Raw genomic sequence first — 19,243 nt, forward strand, 5'->3', positions numbered from 1 at the left:
CGGTTGCTATCTATGATAAAAAGGATGCGTTGGTTAACTTTTTACGTCATTATCGTTTCTCACCTCGACTGCACCACGAGAATTTCACCTACAGAATTCTAAATGCGGAAAAAGATCAGAACTCGTTAACATTTATTCAAATCAGAGGTGAGGGCTAGGTATAAAAAAGCAGGAGGAACAAAAGAGCGTAGAAATTTGAGAGATTGTTATATTAAATGAGTATTCGGGAACAATAAGTAAGTGGTGTAAAGCTGAAAACATTAAAAAGTTGAGCTCAGTTTCGTGTACAGTTCGTACTTTCGATGGATGAAAATGTAACGTCATGTTGACCATCTTATAAATTAGAGTTTTATAATACTTTCACACTAATGAGAATGATAAGAGTATTGAATTTGGAATGGAAAGCGTGTTTAAAAAATAAGTCAAAGAAACAGTCTCAAATTTAAAAATCAATCATCTGTCGAGACCGAACTGCGACGCTCCGTTAGGGTTAAGAAATCTCGAGACTTTTTAATGCATAATAGTGCTAAAAAAAACTTAGATTCACCCCAAAGGATGATAGTGTGAGAACATATGAAAAGTTTAATAAAATTTGGTAAAGTTAAAAATATTTTTGATAACTACAAAGTTTTAAGTACGAATGAAAAATCTATTCTAAGTTTATTAAAAATGTGTTATTCAAGAGACTTCAGAAATATGAATAGGGTATAGTAATTTACTTGTTTAGTTAGTCAGGATACAATTTTCTTCGCAAATATCCTATATGCTGACTCAGGTAATAACCGCATCTATTGCGTCGAGCTAATTCTTTAACACTATCTAAGTTTTCCTTTCTTAAATGATCTTTGAAGCAATCTATAAGTATTAAAAAAAATGTTAATTACTCATATAATCATTTTAAAATTTTATGGTTCTATTTTATTAATATAGGGGAGAGTAGTCAGGGTTGGACAGTTGTAAAACTTGAGCCATCGCGTTTATTGTCGACTTAAGGAGGTGTCAAAAACTTCATTTCCATTTGAAAAAAAGGAAATACAAATTTCTGATAATCTTTTTTCACTTTTCAGACCAGGTTCGCGGTACAAGCGAAAATCTGAAAATTACACAATAAGTAAATTCATTACTTATTTCCAATTGTATTTGAGCGCCATTCTATCATTTCAAGGTCATTATTAATCATTTATCTGCATATTTAATTGATTTCCTACAGTGGCTCAACCCTGACTACTTTTTTTTATTGCCTATAACTCCGAAACTTTTGGTCAAACATTTTTATAATGTTCATCAAAAACATTGAATTTTAGTAGATGTTTCGAACAATATGCGAGAATGCATGTTAAGAAATTTTGAGGTTTTCAAGCTTCATGAAATAACACCGAACTTATATTGTACGTACATTTGTTCTTAAGAAAAACACATAAAAGAATTATTATTGAATTCAAAAAATAAAATGTACCAAAAATAACAATGATAATAAAAATTTTTAAATAAATAATGATCAATATTTTTTTGTTAAATAAAAAAGGAAAAGATTCTATATTATATTGCATTGCGCTCATGGGATCTTATGATCGGATCAAGGTGTATACTTGAAATTACCATAACCATAACACAATTTATATAATTTATTTTTAGCGTTATGTTTTCTGTGTGGTAGTATAATTAAAAAGTATTTAGTATACCTTCTAAAACTCGCTTTTTCTTAGGTGTTAGTAATTTTCGTGGTGATCTCCCAGGTATATTTATCAGTCTTTTGGTTTCATGGACGCATCTATTTGCCAACGTCTGGCGAGACCAAATAGACGTAGAGAGATATTTAACAAATTTCGAATAATCTAGTAAATTTATTATCTTCCATGATTCATTCTTTATGAAAATATTATTCCCTAAGTGGATTTTCTCTGTCTATAATAGAAAAATGAGTAGAAATTGTTTTGTTAGAATAAAAGAGAAACAAAAGTGATAATATTTTTATTAATAGAAATCATAAATTTATGTTAACAATTGTTATGGATCATGGTTTAACAATAATTCAATTTGAGAAAATAGTATTGCTTCTCCAAGAGTATGCTAGTTAGGGCAAAAATCTTCTCTAGAGAATAAGAGAGTCTCAAGGGTTGAATTGATTGTGTTGAGAGTTAAATGTATTGTTTATCAATTCAGCATAAAATTAAATATAGAGTATGATGGCGAAGAGTTTTTCATTTAAATGTTCAAAACTATTGATTGTTGAGACCGCAGGATTCTTATAAATTACAAAATGATTTGAACTAACATTTTCTTGTTAAGACCAAAATACTATGATATCAATTTTATGATAACCGGTCGAGAACAATACATAAGTATTTTTATCTATTTGGAAATATTAAAAAAATTATTTTTTAAATACGATATTGAAGTTATTTACAATCAACGCTGAAGATTTATATGAACGGTAAATATATTTTTTCAATACAAAAAAGACCTGGACTCAACCTGGAAGTGCAACAAAAGTAATCTTGTTCGATTCATTTTAAGTTTAAGTTCGAGGGAGAAAGAAATAAAAAAAATTGGTGTATACCTACTTCCTACTTCAAAATAATTCATGATAATTGACGATATTTTAGATAATTCATAACTTCAAGTTAATGCAAGATAACTCATAGTAATTCGATATAATTTAAATTAATTCAAAGTAATTTAAGGTAATTCATTATAATTCAGAAATTGAGGATAATTCATGTAATTCAAGATAAATTAGGATAATTCAACACAAATGTACACCTTAATTCATAAATTATATTCCCCTGGCTTAAGGTATTATGCTTAAATTCAACCAAATTACGATCATTTCCAGATAAGATAAAAAGTCACTTTTTATTGAATAACAAGTAGTTATTCAGAAAAATATGAACTGAAACCATTTTTTATAAAAAACAACCTCGCTACATTTGAAAAACTCTTTTATAACATTAATTAAGTATGTCTGAAAACTAAGGAAAATGGTATCAAATTTTAACAGCGTCTTAAACTGCAGAATAATCTAAATAACCTGACATTTAATTTCAGATAGGATTATTTCAAGTGACGTAAAATTATCCTGACACATTTTGATATTCAACTTAAAATGATATGCAGCAAAAATGAGACCAGGTTTTTTAAGTGATGACAGATATAAGTAGAACATAATTTTCGGGCATGTTATGAATATCTGACAATTTTCGTGGCTTCATTATCTTTAGGATATTCTTAGGATATTCAGTATATTTCTTGAGGTGAAAGGGTTAAAAGCTGACGAATATCCGTGTAACGTGAGGGTAATTTGAACATTGTTACTTTATCAATTTCATCTTTTTAATAATCATATAAAAACAAGCAAATTATTATGTAATTTTATATTAACCTCCTTATTTCCAGTTTCATTTGTTACTGTAATTACTGCATATTTTTCATAAGGTGTAATTTCGTCATTATCGGAAAGATCTAAAGAATATCGATTGTTATCAATAAGTTAAACAAAAAAAATTAATTTAATGTTGAAAAACTGTTATATAAGCCCTGAAAGCTACAATTTTATAAAATATTTTTTAAAAGTAGTTTTCTTCGCCTTATTTGTCTGCTATACTGTTAAAAAAATTTCCAAATCAAGAATGAAATGCTGCAACCAATTGGAGTCAATATGTGGAATGTTGATTCCTCATGAAAAACTAATTGATCGCTGTGTTTCATGCAAGATTTAGAGAATTTTAATTCGATCCTGATCGGAATTATATAAGAGTTCTTACATTAATATTTTTAAGAAGGAGAAAAATCAAAACAAACATACCAGATTCATTTAAAATTTTTGAATTGACACTTAAATATTTGCCCTTTGTTAATGTTGCATCAGAATTTCTTTGTTTTTTCTGTTTCTTTTTTTTCTTTAAAGGAATATTTTTTAACGAGGTATCTACAAGAAAACATATAGATGGGATCTCATTTAAAAAGCTAAATTCATTGCAGTGCTATAAATAAAGGTTAAATGGTTTTTGGTATTCAGATTGTGAAACTAATATTTTAACTAAATATAAAACTTAATGTAACATTAATAACTGGAGTTGTATTAGTTAAAAGGGTATATAATATTTAACTTACAATGTATTGAGGGGCTGATAGTAAAAATGGTTTAAAATAACATTGGGAGCAAAAGTGGGATAAGTGACTTGGGAGCAAAAACGGGTTAAAATGATTCGTGTAATTTATTGATAAATTCATTATATTATCGATTAAAAAATATTAATTATAATAAAATATGCATTTTTTCCTATTGTTAATATTTTTTAATCGATAATATAATGAATTTATCAATAAATTAAACGAATCATTTTAACCCGTTTTTGCTCCCAAGTCACTTATCCCACTTTTGCTCCCAATGTTATTTTAAACCATTTTTACTATCAGCCCCTCTATTAAAAATCATACTCAAAAATAATTTAAAGTTATATTTACAATTTAAAACCCATATATATTTTAAAATATTTTTTAGAGTTGCTGATAACAAATCTAAAATCAATATAATCCAGAACATAATAACATACCACATATTATCTGAGTAAGAAGTTGAAGATTTTAAAAGATGGCGAGAATATTCCTTCGTTATAGAGGAATTAGAAGCTATTGAGAAAAAAAGGAATAGTGAATGAGGATTTAAGAAAAGAAAACAAGAAAGTTGAAAGAGGAATATAGTGTTTGACTGTGTGAGCTAAATGTAAAGGTTTGAATATTTGGAGGAAAAGATATGTCACAAAAGATAACAGTTATGCTCAGTTATGTTAGAAAAATATATGTTATAAACTATCAGTTAATAACAATTATAGTTTCAATATCCTGAATCCAAAAACAAACATCCTTTAAATATGAGTCACTATTTAAATAAGTGTTGTATTACCAGAATCAGAAGTATTTATCTGTTAAACCCGTTTAGAAGATTTGCTATTAATTTTCTTTTGACCGTGTACAACATCATCTTTTCTTAATTGGCTCGTATCTAAAAGTTATTTTCATAGAATGAGAAAAATTGCTTTGATTAATGAGTAAAAAAATATTTTAACTATATTATTCAATGCACAGCTATTTAATTCATACCAATTTTAGATGTGGTAGCGAAGTTACCATCTTGTATATCTATACAATAAATAAATAATTATTAAACATAAGAGAAGAAATTTTTCATCAGAAATAAAGCTTTATTTTTAAGACCATATAATAATATAAACATAATGGTTTTCTTTTTTGTCTTAATATTATTATTTGAGATTATGAATTTATAAATTTATAGACATTACGCGTTTGGATAAATATATTTGTCATCACACATCTGTAAACTATACTTTAAAGAAATCTCTAAAGTATTAAAATTATATGTAGGAATTGTTACAAATGAAATATCGTATAAGTCATATAAAATACTATCATAATATATTTATATATGTAGGATTTCTTTGTAGATTGACAAGCTATTCATCATAATATCAACAAATCGTTAATGCTAATATATTGTCAGAATTTTGGGGTCTTTTAAGTATTACGTAAGCATCTAAGGAGGAGGGAGGGTTTTCTCATTTGTTTATGCACGCACCATACAAAATTCTTATTTTTTCCATTATAGTATGCTTATTATGCACATTTATTTATATTGATAATTCATCTAAAGGATTAATTAAACATTTTACAGCTCCTGTATACTTTATAATTATTTCTAAATATTTCCTGGTTGTTTTAAAATTAAAAATGATAATCAACAACCACTTGAAAACCACCCTAAAATTCATAAACCACCCCTTAAAGATAACAATTTTTGTAAATGATTAAAAATTTGTGAATTCTTAGTGCATGTAAAATATAAAAAAGTATTTCTAAGCTTCACATATATGAATGGTATACAACGCCTTGAAACCTACCCTTAATTCATAACTATTTTTAGGTACTGACAGTCAGTGACCAGAAAAACCCGGAGTGACGAGTTTCAAGCGAATTCGATGAGTTTTAAAAAATTTGTCCGACATATTTGATCCGCCATTTGGAATTTTAAAAAACTTCGTTACCCTTGTGGAGAATTTTTGTTACTTATTTTTTTTACAATGTTGACAATATTTTTTTAAACGACTTTTTTAATTATGTATGTAACACTATATGTTAATACTTCTATTCCCTTCTAGGCGCTTTTTAATTGAGTTTGCACAGATTTGAGACCATATCACACAGAATTCAGGTTTTGATATTGGTAGAAAGTTTGAATGTTACAGTTAAGACAACCTACAGAGAACTCCATCTCCCCCAGAAAGTTTAATAACCACTTAATCTTTAAAAAAGAAATTTATGAATGAAGCTGTGTAATTTTTAAAATTGTGAAAACGTATCGCCGAGATAATTGATTACGGAATAATTATAAAGTTATAAAAGTTGTTCTTTTATAATATGTAAAGAAATGAATAATTAATTCATACCATCACTTGGTTCAAATGCATTGTATCTTGTTTGACTGTTAGTTATCTTACGAGTAATCGAATCTAAACAATATATTTTATTATTTTTATAAATTCAAGCATTAAGAGTATCATATGATATGAAAAGTATATTTTTTGCTTTTTACGGTTTCGTGGTTTAGGACAGAAAGCCTTATAGTTTCGCTTTGGTGTCCGTTCGTCCGTCGTACATTCGTATGGTTGCAATGGTAACAGATACCATAGCAACCGTCCGTCCATTCGTCCGTTGTATACTCGTATGGTTGCCATGGTAACAGTTACCATGGTAATAAACGTTACCTTAGCAGGCCCTAAAGCCTCCACATAACTTTTAATTTAAATTTAAAAAGCCAAGAAACCTTAGATGTTTTGTAAATGTTTTCTAAAAAATCATGGACGTAAATTTTCCAGAAAGTTTTTTTTGTTAATTATACGAATTCAATAATTAGATTTTATTATACCAGAATTTGCAGTAGACTTTTTTGATGTACTCGGCGGAGGAGTTTTTAAGATTTTGTCAGTAGCGGTATCATCATTGACATCCGAGAGGTCAGAACTATCTATAAAAATTCATTCATATTATGAAAATGTACTTGACTTTTTTATTATTTCTACACATTTAAATGGAATACGCAACAAGGCTTACTTTCTACCAGCGAAAATACTTAATGCAGCCTCAAGGCCTTTCTCCAATGGGATCCTAAACTCTTGCGTTGCGTATGCATTGCGTCGGTTGCTATTGGCAACCAATGCTAAAATCAACGCGTCAGTCACGCAACGCAAAAGTTTAGGTTCCTATTGGAGAAAGGCCTTCAAAGGACTCAAAACCCGTAAAAAATCTGATGGATACGAACGCTAAGTTTTGTGAATTAAAAGGGAAGCATGAAGTATCGAATTTATATCATGCAAAAACATTTTAGCGGGAGTTTTAAAATCAACTAATCTCTAAAATTATCAAAAAAATTGTGATTGGTTAACTTTAAAACTCCTGTTAATTATAAGATACATTTTATAAATATGCATGACATTTACTTGCTTGAAATTTGTAACGATAAATTTGGTTAAAAATGTCTTTCTTCAGAACATATTAGATCCCGTTAAGCACCATTTTTGTAGAAAAGTAAAAACGGTAATGTCATATGAAAAATAAAAATTTGATCAATTCTGTAATTTAAAGTTCCTCAACTATTATCGTTGTCTTACAATTTGGTCGCGATTTACTACAGTATTTAAGGGGTTAGTACCACATCTCAGCGACTTTTCTTAAACATTTTTTTATTATAAAATTTATTTTATTTACTTCAAACTTTTTATACCTAAAAAAAAGAGTTTTAAACTATTTAAAAAAAATTTTATTCCTTATTTATTATGGATTATCTTGCTGTCATGGCCGCCTGAAAATACCCCTACTTGTGATTGGTGGACACGATATCTCCAATTCAGGTCAACGAAAAATAAAATTGTTGATATTTTCTTGAAAAGTAAGCTCGTCGCTTTTGTCGGAACTACAGTCAACTATTTTCGATGAAAGAAAACAAAATGGCGAACTTTTTTCATTCTTGGCCTTGATTTTTCAACTTAAATTGTTTAAAAAATGGTAAGATATTAATAAAAAATTATGATTGTAGTTCCGACGATAGCGGTATATATGTAGAATAATCCATAAAATTTTTTAACTTAATAGGTACAATAGTTTTTCTTTGGGATGTCCGCCAGGTCAAAAAACGTTATTTTGAGATAAATGTTTGTTTGTTGTTATATACATGTATATACGCTTTTATATACATATTTATATACATATATGTGTACTTTTATATAGGTATATTTATATAGGTATACACGGAGAGAAATGGATGGTACGGGGTACTATCTAGATAGTACCAGATACCATATTTGATCTTACATATATGGACAGCAATCTAGATTCTATCAGTTACTATCCAGATTGTACGGAGTAACATCTTGATTGTAGTGGGTAACATAACCATACTTTTCGTAACATCTTTGATAGTACCGAGTAGCATAATGATAGTACTTTTTACCATCTTAAGATCATAAGTTCTTACCATCTATTTCTCTCCGTGTACATATAATTTTCAATTTCAATTTACGCAAAAAATATGTAAAATTTTGAAAAAATGCAGATGGCTTTTTGTTTCATTTTTTCGTAGAATATGTACCTTTAATATGTACACCCATGACTGGGACACTGTATATATTAAAAGTATACATTGTACTGGCGAAGAGTACGCTCCGTGGGAGCGTGAATTTTTCATTGTATCCTGTTTTTCGATATGTTACCGAAGTTTCCAACTAAAATAAAAGTTTCCATAGCATTTATACATATATCTACTACAAGAATCTGCAATTTTTAAAAATCGAGTTTTTCAAAAAAAGATGTGGTACTAACCCCTTAATAACAATTATAAAAAAGTTAATTAATTATGTCTCCATATACCAGATTCGATAGATGATTTTTTGTAAGCCTTATGAAGTTGGTTTGATAAGTCATCTGCAAATGCGTTATGATTATCATAATCATCATCATCCCTATGCTTGTCAACATCATTCTCATTATTGTCATCATCATCCACATTGTTGCCATCATCATCTCCATTGTTGATATCATCATCCTCATTATTATCATCATTATCCCCATTGTTGTCATCAGTATCCTCATTATTGTCATTATCATCCCCATTATTGTCATCATCATCCCCATTGTTATCATCATCATCCCCATTGTTATCATCATCATCCCCATTGTTATCATCATCATCCCCATTGTTGTCATCATCATCCTCACTGTTGTTATCATCATCCCCATTGTTGTCATCATCATCCCCACTGTTGTTATCATCATCCCCACTGTTGTCATCATCATGGTTATCAACGTCATCATCATTTTCCGTGGTATCAGTATCTTTAAGATTATTTTATTTATGATATTAAGGGGTCGTCCATATATTACGTAACGCTTAAAGGGGTGGGGGGTTACCAGACACTGTTATGGTCTTGTTACGATGGGGGGAGGGGGATCATAATATAGTGTTACGTAACAAATTGAAAAAATTATTTAATGAGAGAAAAAGAATAATCACAAGAAGTAATAATGTAACTGTATTCACTGCCCGTGCAGAAATTTTCCTACTTATTTCTGTTTTAAGTAAGTCTCTCTCATGGCCCTTGCCAGTTTATCCATTTTACGAATCCGGTGTCAGTTTTTAAAAATTCAAAATGGTGGTTCCAGTATGGAAGATGAATTTATTAAAAATTTGTTCGCCGTATTGAATCAGTCATCTTGAATTATAAAAAACTAACGCCGTATTTGTAATTAAGTTTTTTTTGGATTTGCTGACACAAAATTTGTAATCAGCGACACCCGAGTAATAAATTTCAAGTTAATTACTTGAATTTTAAAAAATTTATTCTCCATATTGAATCCGCAATGTGAAATTCAGAGGTTCAAAGGAATTTGAAAATTTTTTAAAAATTCGCCACCATATTGGGTCTGAAATTTTGAATTTTGAAAAACTGACAACGGATTCGTAATCTGTGACCCCAGAAACCCCTGAGTAACGAGTTTTAAATGAATCATATGTTCTTTAATTGGGAAAATTTTGTATTTTTATAATTAACCAAAATAGTAAATATTTTGAAAATTTGACTCGATTTTGAAAAACGGCTAATGCCATTTAATTCAGCGTACTCAAATTAGGCTAATTCCCTGTTAAGATAAAATCGTAATTATTTTATTAAAATCCATATTCATGTTCACGTAGAAAACGATTTGCATAGTTTTCTATAAGAAGTTAAATGAAATATCTACATATGGGCATTTTGTCAAACTTTAACAAACTGAAGTGCTTATTCTTGTAATACATGTCAATTATGTAATATCAAAATGCCCATGTAAAGCTTTTTTACTCATCTTTTAAGCATATTTCATCCAATTCATTTTTTTAGCTTATAACAAAAATAAAATTTGTACCGTCGTCTAGACTTAATGCATCAATATCCGCTTCTGAAGCAGACGTCTTTTTCGTTTCTGAAACTGTATAGAGATATATTTAACCCTTTGCGTCACAGTGGTTTTTCACTATATTACAATTATATTTCATATGAATTCGCTTGAAAATCGTTACTCGGGGGTTTTCGGGGTCGCTGATTACGAATCTGACTTTAGTTTTTAAAAATTCAAAATGGCCGATCCAATATGGCGGACATAAAAGTTAAAAATTAACTGAATTCTCTTAAAAATTGATACTCGGGGGTTTTCGGGGTCGCTGATTACGAATCTGATGTCAGTTTTTAAAAATTCAAAATGGCGGATCCAATATGGCGGACATAAAGTTGAAAATTGACTGAATTCGCTTGAAATTCTTTACTCGGGGGTTTTCGGGGTCGCTAAATACGAATCCGATGTCAGTTTTTTAAATTTCAAAATGGCAGATCCAATATGGAGGACGAAAAAATAAGAAGTCAACGCATTCGCTTAAAACTCGTTAATCGGGGGTTTTTGGGGTCTCTGATTACGAATCTGATGTCAGTTTTTAAAAAATCAAAATGGCGGATCCAATATGGCGGACATGAAGTTGAAAATTTACTGAATTCGCTTGAAAATCGTTACTCCGGGGTTTTCAGGGTCGCTGAATAAAAAAATAAAAATAGAATTTCAGAATTTTAAATGTTTAAATAGAAATAATAGATGCTTATCTTTAAATCATGTACCTGACAACCCTTGGATTAGTAACCTGTAAAAATAAACGTTTTTTACACTCAGCAGTATTGTTATTTAGGGGTCATCCATAAAGCATGTGATATATTTTTCCGAAATTTTAACCCCCCCCCTCCCCTTTGTGATGCTTTTTCCATTTACGATTAACATGTAGTGTGATATTTTGCTAACCCCCCCCCTACCCCCTAAAGCATAACATGCTTTATGGATGGCCCCATACAAAATTGTTAGCATTTATGTTTTTGTAACTGAATCCAATGTATACCTTTTTTTTACTATCATAACGCTGAGAGCAGGATAGATAAAAAAATGAAATTATTATTTTCGAAAAGTGACATGAGATTCGTATTCAGCGTCCCCGAAAACCCCCGAGTAACAATTTTCAAGCGAATCTAATCAATTTTCAACTCCAAGTCTGCCATATTGGAACCGCCATTTTAAATTTTGAAAAACTGACATCAGATTCGTATTCAGCAACCCTGAAAACCCCAGAGTGTTAATTTTCAAAGAAATTCAGACAATTTTTAATTTTTATGTCCGCCATATTGGATCCGCCATTTTGAATTTTTTAAAACTGACATCAGATTCGTATTCAGTGACCCAAAAAACCCCCGTGTATCGATTTTCAAAAAAATTCAGTCAATTTTTAGTTTTCATGTCCGCCATATTGGATCCGCCATTTTGAATTTTTGAAAACTGACATAAGATTCGTATTCAGCGACCCCGAAAACCCCGGAGTAACAATTTTCAAGCGAATTCAGTTAATTTTCAACTCCAAGTCCGCCATATTGGATCCGCCTTTTTGAATTTTTAAAAACTGACTTCAGATTCGTAATCAACGACCCCGAAAACCCCCGAGTATCGATTTTCAAGGGAATTCAGTTAATATTTAATTTTTATGTCCGCCATATTGGATCCGCCATTTTGAATTTTTGAAAACTGACATCAGATTCGTATTCAGCGAACCCGAAAACCCCCGAGTAACAATTTTCAAGCGAATTCAGATAATTTTTAACTCCAAGTCCGCCATATTGGATCCGCCATTTTGAATTTTTAAAAACTAATGTCAGATTCGTAATCAGCGACCCCGAAAACCCCCGAGTAACAATTTTCAAGCCAATTTAGTAAAAAGAAAAATGTGTGACTTAAAGGGTTTTAATTATCGAAATTATAATAAGAATCATCATTTTGCAAACATGAGAAATATTTATATACAAATAGAATTTCATTTTACTGAAGATGTTATATATTGGCATTTTTTAATTCTGTAGGATTTAATGTTTTATTGTAAATTAAATCGAAAAAATTAGAGGTGTTTATCTTGAATAGTTTTTATCATATAGAAGACTCAAATGAACTAAGTAACTCAAAACCAATAAAAGTTTAGTAGAATCTTCAGTACTTAACATTTCATAATTTTTACACTTTCAATATTCCTTTTTTAAAACATCCCTAGACAAAAAGAACTACACCTGCCGAGGGGGAATTTACTAGTTAAAAACGTGTACACTTGACTACCAGTAATACACCTCATATTACCCTTATTACTAAGTAAGTATTACACGTTATTAGAGTATTACACATTATTACAGAGATATTACAGACTTCTTTGCGTTATTACAGTACCGTAATAACGCATTATTACACGGTATTACACGATATTACACAAGTATTACAGGAAGAGTGTACACTTGACTACCTGAGTAAATTCCCCCTCGACACCTGCTCAAAGGTGCTTTTAAACAGTTTGATTCAACTGATTCTACGTATGGCGCATGATAAAAACCGTTAAGTATTGTTATTTGGGAGGTCTTATTTAGCCTAGTTTTAGTGCTGCTCAGTTACTAATCAGACCGTAGCTAGCGTCGCTGGTCTGGAAGGTCTAGCCTGACTCATTTCTGATGCTAACTAGAAGAACTAGATAATTAAAACTTTTAAATTTAGAATTTCTAGACTATGTCTAGCGATGCTGGTCTGGAATGTCCAATCAGATACTGGTCTAATTTTAGCCATGAGGTCAAGATAACTAAAATTTCTTATTTTAATTGGAATCTTCAATTTTTTTCATTTAATTTAAGTTTATATTTCATGTACTATTTTAAAAAAGAAAATGTTATATTAAACACGTTAACCCTTTCCGTGTTTCAAGAAAAAATCCATGATGTGGTCCCAAAATGTTCAACAAATTCTGTCCGACAGATTTTTATGAAATTTAGTATATATATGGGTGATTCTCCGCGTAGCGCACAACTTGCTTTTTTTTCATGTTGTGAAAGAAAAATCACAAATAATATTCACATAATATTTCGATTCCAATGTAAAAAGGTAATTTCTGTGACTACAAACAAAAACCAATAGTTATTTTTGTATTTAACATTATAATTTTTCGTGAAAAGTGGTTTTTAAGGCTGAAAACGTCAAAATTTGACCTGTCCCCACAGGATGTTTAAACAAAAAAGTTAATATTTTTAGCAATGTGCACTAATAAATACAATTTCTATAAAAGTCAAATGTTAATATAGTTCTACTTCAGTAACAGCAAAAGTTATATTCCTTAAGTTGATCCATGAAGAAAATAATCAATTTTCTAATTGATTTATCCTTTTTTTACTCATTTTAAGATTCAAATTTGTACAGGGCATCACAAAATCGTCTCCACCGGCATCCACCGACACATCAATATTATTTAAAAAAAATAGAATATAATTAAATAATAAAGGTTAAATAAAGTGTAGTTATATTATTTTAGTCTATATATATATATGTGAAACATATGAAACTGATTAAAAATAAATGATAATTTTCTCAAAAAAAAAAAAAATTATTTACATCAGTTCCATCGGTTCGACCGACTCCAGCGTCTCCACCCGCCACAAAATTTCGACCGTCACTAGTCCAAGTTTAATACACAATGAAACAAACGAAATTCAAAATATTTATTATAAACTATCATAGCTCCGGTAAGTTTACTATAACTTACCAAATAAATTTCTATAAATTACCGTATAAATTTCCATAAATTACCGCATAAATTTCCATAAATTACCAAAATAAAATTTTTAATTGTCGTTCGCGCTATATATATTTTTGTAAATTACCGCGAAAATTTTCATAAATTACCGAAATTAAAATGTTTAATTGCGATTTATGCTTTACACATTTTTATGAATTATAGTTAAAATTTCTATAAATTACCGTATAAATTTCAATAAATTACCGCATAAATTTCCATAAATTACCAAAATAAAATTTTTAATTGTCGTTAGCGCTATATATATTTTTGTAAATTACCACGAAATTTTTCATAAATTACCGAAATTAAAATCTTTAATTGCGATTTATGCTTTACATATTTTTATGAATTTTAGACAAAATTTCTATAAATTACCGCATAGATTTCCATAAATTACCTCTAAAATTTCCGTAAATTACCGAAATAAAAATTTTTAATTGTCGTTTGCGATATATATATATATTTTTGTGAATTACCCCAAAAATTCCCATAAACATTTTAAATCAAATTTCAACTATTTTATAGAATTCAACAAGCAAAGAATTTTTTTTTAATTTGTTTAAAAAAATTAAAAAATTATAAAAAATTTTTCCGGTCCACCATGGATATTTATTTCTTGACACTTTATCTTCAAAAATATGTATTGATATTTATCATTTCGATAAAAAAATATTTTTTAAGTTTCAGACACCAAATCGTGCGCTACGCGGAGAATCACCCATATAAGGGTTTATGAGGTCGTTGAATTCAAATTTGGGGGTCACTGATTACGAATCTGATGTTATCTTTCAAGAATTCAACATGGCGGACAAATATTAAAAATCAACCGGATTTGCTTGAAATTTGTTACTCAGGCGTTTTGGGGGTCACTGATTACGAATCCGATGTTATTTTTCAAAATAAAACAAATAACAAAAAAAACAAAACAAAAATTAAAAATCAAGCGGATTTTGCTTAAAATTTGTTACTCGGGGGTTTTTAGGGTCGCTGAATTCAAATCTGATATCAAAATTTAAAATCCAAAAACCCCAGAGTAACAAGTTTCGAGCCATTTGGATTCAATTTTTAAAAAAGTCGTCCGACATTTTGAAAAACTAAGCTCATATTCGTAATCAGCGACCCCAAAAACCCCCGAGTGACAAGTTTCAGGCTTTTTGGATTCAATTTTAAAAAAGTCGTCCGTCATATTGAATCCGCCATTTTCAATTGTGAAAAACTAATCTCAGATTCGTAATCAGCGACTCCAAAAACCCCACTGTAACAAATTTCAAGCCATTTCGATTGAATTTTAAAAAAGTCCGCCATAATGGATCCGCCTTTTTGAAAATCTAACATCATCGACGAATTCATCGACCTCGAAAACCCTTATACCCAAAATATGGGTTAAATCAAAAAATAAATTTTTGTTCGTGATTTTTACATGTTTTCCAATTGTTATAATTAATATTAGTTAATAAATAATTACTTAATTATTATAAAAACTAGAGTCAATGATATCTGTATTGTGCCAAAGATGATGTAAAAAATATAATATTTTGTTATATGTATATATATTTTTTGTGATAAGATGTTCGAAGCAACCCAACGACCCAACGTTGGGTTGCTGACACGGAAAGGGTGAATAGTATTGTGGACAGTATTAATTTTTATTGTACACAGAAAAAAAATTGGGTGGGCAGACGTCTCAGCGTTGAGATCGCTTCGTTTCTTTACTGAAAGTATGATAGAGAATCCATTCGGATAGCAGTGTGCTACCGTTAGGGAGAGTCCAGAATACGGGTTTCTGAACGTCGACGCGTTGATAGCGACGCGTCGGTCTTATGGGACATCAATGGGAGAGACAAAGACAGAATGATACGTCGACGTTCAGAAACCACTTATTCTGGACTCTCCCTTACAGGTAAGAGCAGTACCTTATAGATAAGGTAAGGCTATGAAGGAACTTTAGCTCTACCGCTACGGGTAGTCTGAGCTCCCGAAACGGGATGTTAGCAAAAATGTTTTATGATGATGATGTTTTATGTTAAAATTGTAGGCAACTGTCCAGTGCCAGGTCAGATCGTCCAACTAGTCCGTCTAGCCAGCGTCTAACCGTTTTTAGCGTTACACTTTTGGCCAGTCGCAGTCCAGAGTTCCTGGGCAGCTATTAGACTTTTTTGTGCTGGTGCTTCCGCTCTTCCTAGTTATCAGAAATAAAAAATTAAAATTAATGCCATGTCTGTGATGTCGCTATCGTCAGTACCGCGATTTTTAAATTTCATAGAAAAGTAACAAAATGGACGGGATTTTCACAAAAGTGAACAAAAATTACTCTTTTTTGTAATTAGTAGGTCAATATAATTAGTTAAAATAGTAGTTAAACAAGGCGGGTGCGGGACCACTTACCGACCGAGGTCGGTAATGTAGGAATCTACTTTACCGACCGAGTTAGTTCCGGCGGCCACCGCTAGATGGCGCCACCGATCAATTCAAACCCCCTTGGCGGGAAATTTGAATTTTTAAAAGTGGCTTGGCATTTTACCGGCCAATTCAAACCCCCTTGGCGGGAAATTTTAATTTTTAAAAGTGGCTTGGCATTTTACCGGCCAATTCAAACCCCCTTGGCGGGAAATTTGAATTTTTAAAAGTTTAATTTAAAGTGGCTTGGCATTCTACTTTACCGACCGAGTTAGTTCCGGCTGCCACCGTTAGATGGCGCCACTTTCGATTACCGGCCAATTCAAACCCCCTTGGCGGGAAATTTGAATTTTTAAAAGAGGCTTGGCATTCTACTTTACCGACCGAGTTACTTTTGGCTGCCACCGCTAGATGGCGCCACCGACCAATTCAAACCCCCTTGGCGGAAAATTTAAATTTTTAATATATTATTTTCAAGTGGCTTGGTGTTCTGCATTACCAACCGAGTTAGTTCCAGCTGCCACCGCAAGATGGCGCCATTTTATTTTACCTATTTTAAAGTTAATTTAAAGTTTAAAATTTCAATGTATATAATTATATCTAAACCTGTATGGAAAAAAACATCGAGAGGGATCCCCATTGCTGGTTGCGTCTATGCCGCTGCCAGCGCTGGGTTCATATGCTGAGTATCGTCTCTCCCCGCATCGATGTGAACTCAGCCGGGGGCTCCCTCCCATGCCTACAGCGGAGCGCGCAGCGGTGGGCCCGCCTGATTGCGCGCGCCAGCTAGGTGGTGGGGCGCTTCATAGTGGGGAGCGCCGTAGTGGGGACCGCCATGGTGGGGCGTAGTGTATAAAGCACGCCGCTCATGCCACCAGCATCATTCTTTTCTTTCAGGTGCAGCAGAATAGTTATAGAGTTTTCAGAATTTCAGAGTTTTTTCTTATTTCAGTTATTTGTTTTTGCTTTACTATTTTGTATTTGATTTAAGGTGGTGGATATTTATTTTCAGGGTTTTTTTAGTTTTTATTTCTTTTTGTTCTATTATTTTTTTGTATTTGATTTATGGTGGTGGATGTTTAATTTCAGGGTTTTTTTACTTTTAGTTCTTTTTCATTTGTATATAATTTAAGGTGGTGGTTTTTTATTTTCTGAATCTTTTAATTCCAGAATTTTCTTAGGTTTTAAGTTTTTTTTTCAATTTCTTTTCAGGTTTTTTACTTTATTTTCTTTTTCAGTTTATTTTTAGGTTTTTTTCAGGTGTTTTCTTTTTCAGATTGTTTTTAGGTTTTTTCAGGTTTAGTATTTAAGATGCCAAAGTGTAAGCCACAGAAGAAATCTCGACAACGGCTCGAGAATGATGAATTTAATGAAGTCTGTCAGGAGTCTGACAACTTCATTAAAATCGCTGAAAGTGAACTCATCACCACAATGTCAATGACAGGTGATGAAAAGTTCGTTAACGCATTCGAATGGCAAAACAAGTGTCAGCGTTACAAAAATATATTTAGAAAATTTTTGCGAAGATCTGATTTTGAATCTTATAAAAAATCAAAATGCTTAAATTTAAGTCAGAAACTTGAATACTTGCGTTGCCATTTCGATGCATTAATGAAACGTGGCGCGGGCTTGCAAGTGAGTAATGATAGAATGAAATGGGTAGATTTTGATAAAGCATTTGATGATCGTTTACAAACTAGTGCTATTATTAATATTGATTACAAGGATATTAATGAGTTCTTTGATGATGCTTTTGTTTTATTTAAAAGTAATATTGAAACAGCTTTAAACAAATTTGGTCCGCTAAAAGTTTATACAGTTTTGTGTGCTAAATTTAAAAAAGATTTAATTGTAGGTAATGGAGAAATGTCAGATATAAAGACATTTATCGCGAAAACATGTGAGATTTTAGTTACAACCCAGTTAGATGAGTGGTACAATCAGAATGTTAAACAACCAACTTTGAGACGAATCCAAGAATTCCAAGAAAAAGATTCTAATTGGAGACTTGATTCTATTCAAAGGTTGGAGGTTAACATTAACAAGTATAATCCCATGCGTGCTGGTTCTTATATTGATTTGCCACTTTTCATTAAAAGGAAACAAGCTTGTATTAATGTTCAAAATACAGACAATCAATGTTTTAAATGGTCAATTTTGTCAGCTTTACACCAAGTTGAAAACCATGCAGATCGAGTTTCAAAATATAGGCTTTATGAGAATGCACTTAATTTCAGTGGAATTGAGTTCCCTGTTTCACTCAAAGATATTTTAAAATTTGAGGCTCAGAACAACATTTCAGTTAATGTATATGGACTTGTCAAAAAGGCTGAAAAGTTTACAGTGGCTCCGTTACATCTTTCATCACAAAAGAAGATTGTTCATGTAAATCTTCTTCGAATTGAGGACCACTACATTGATGAAAATTTTACGGAGGAGGATGAGGAGATCGATCAAGTAACCATCATCTCTTTTAACTACCATTATGTTTGGATCAAAGATTTATCAAAGCTTGTCAGCAGTCAATTGTCCAAGAAAAAAAACAAAAAGTACATTTGCGATCGTTGCCTGCATTACTTTGGAGATGAAAATAAACTTTTTGAACATGAAGAA

General features: G+C 31.0%; 1 protein-coding gene across 1 annotated transcript; it reads right to left on the minus strand.

Moving 5' to 3' along the window:
* Positions 1 to 727: 727 nt before the first annotated feature.
* Positions 728 to 17,367, minus strand: LOC127283120 (uncharacterized protein DDB_G0290685-like). The gene is made up of 3 exons (XM_051307803.1): positions 17,253 to 17,367; positions 8,941 to 9,405; positions 728 to 855 (listed from the first exon to the last, which is right to left on the minus strand). The coding sequence occupies exons 1-3, from the start codon at positions 17,365 to 17,367 to the stop codon at positions 728 to 730; spliced, it is 708 nt and encodes a 235-aa protein (XP_051163760.1).
* Positions 17,368 to 19,243: the final 1,876 nt, after the last annotated feature.

This window comes from Leptopilina boulardi, unplaced genomic scaffold, assembly GCF_019393585.1.
Source record: "Leptopilina boulardi isolate dan_hultmark-lab unplaced genomic scaffold, ZJU_Lbou_2.1 LbouV2_308, whole genome shotgun sequence".
Classification (NCBI taxonomy): domain Eukaryota; kingdom Metazoa; phylum Arthropoda; class Insecta; order Hymenoptera; family Figitidae; genus Leptopilina; species Leptopilina boulardi.

Excerpts from the sequence above, each read along its gene's own strand:
- LOC127283120 (XM_051307803.1), bottom strand. The coding sequence starts at position 17,367 with ATGGGAGGGAGCCCCCGGCTGAGTTCACATCGATGCGGGGAGAGACGA. Across the intron at positions 9,406-17,252 it reads CAATGGGGATCCCTCTCGAT|ATACTGATACCACGGAAAAT; the intron begins GTTTTTTTCCAT and ends ATAATCTTAAAG. Across the intron at positions 856-8,940 it reads AAAATCATCTATCGAATCTG|ATTGCTTCAAAGATCATTTA; the intron begins GTATATGGAGAC and ends TAATACTTATAG.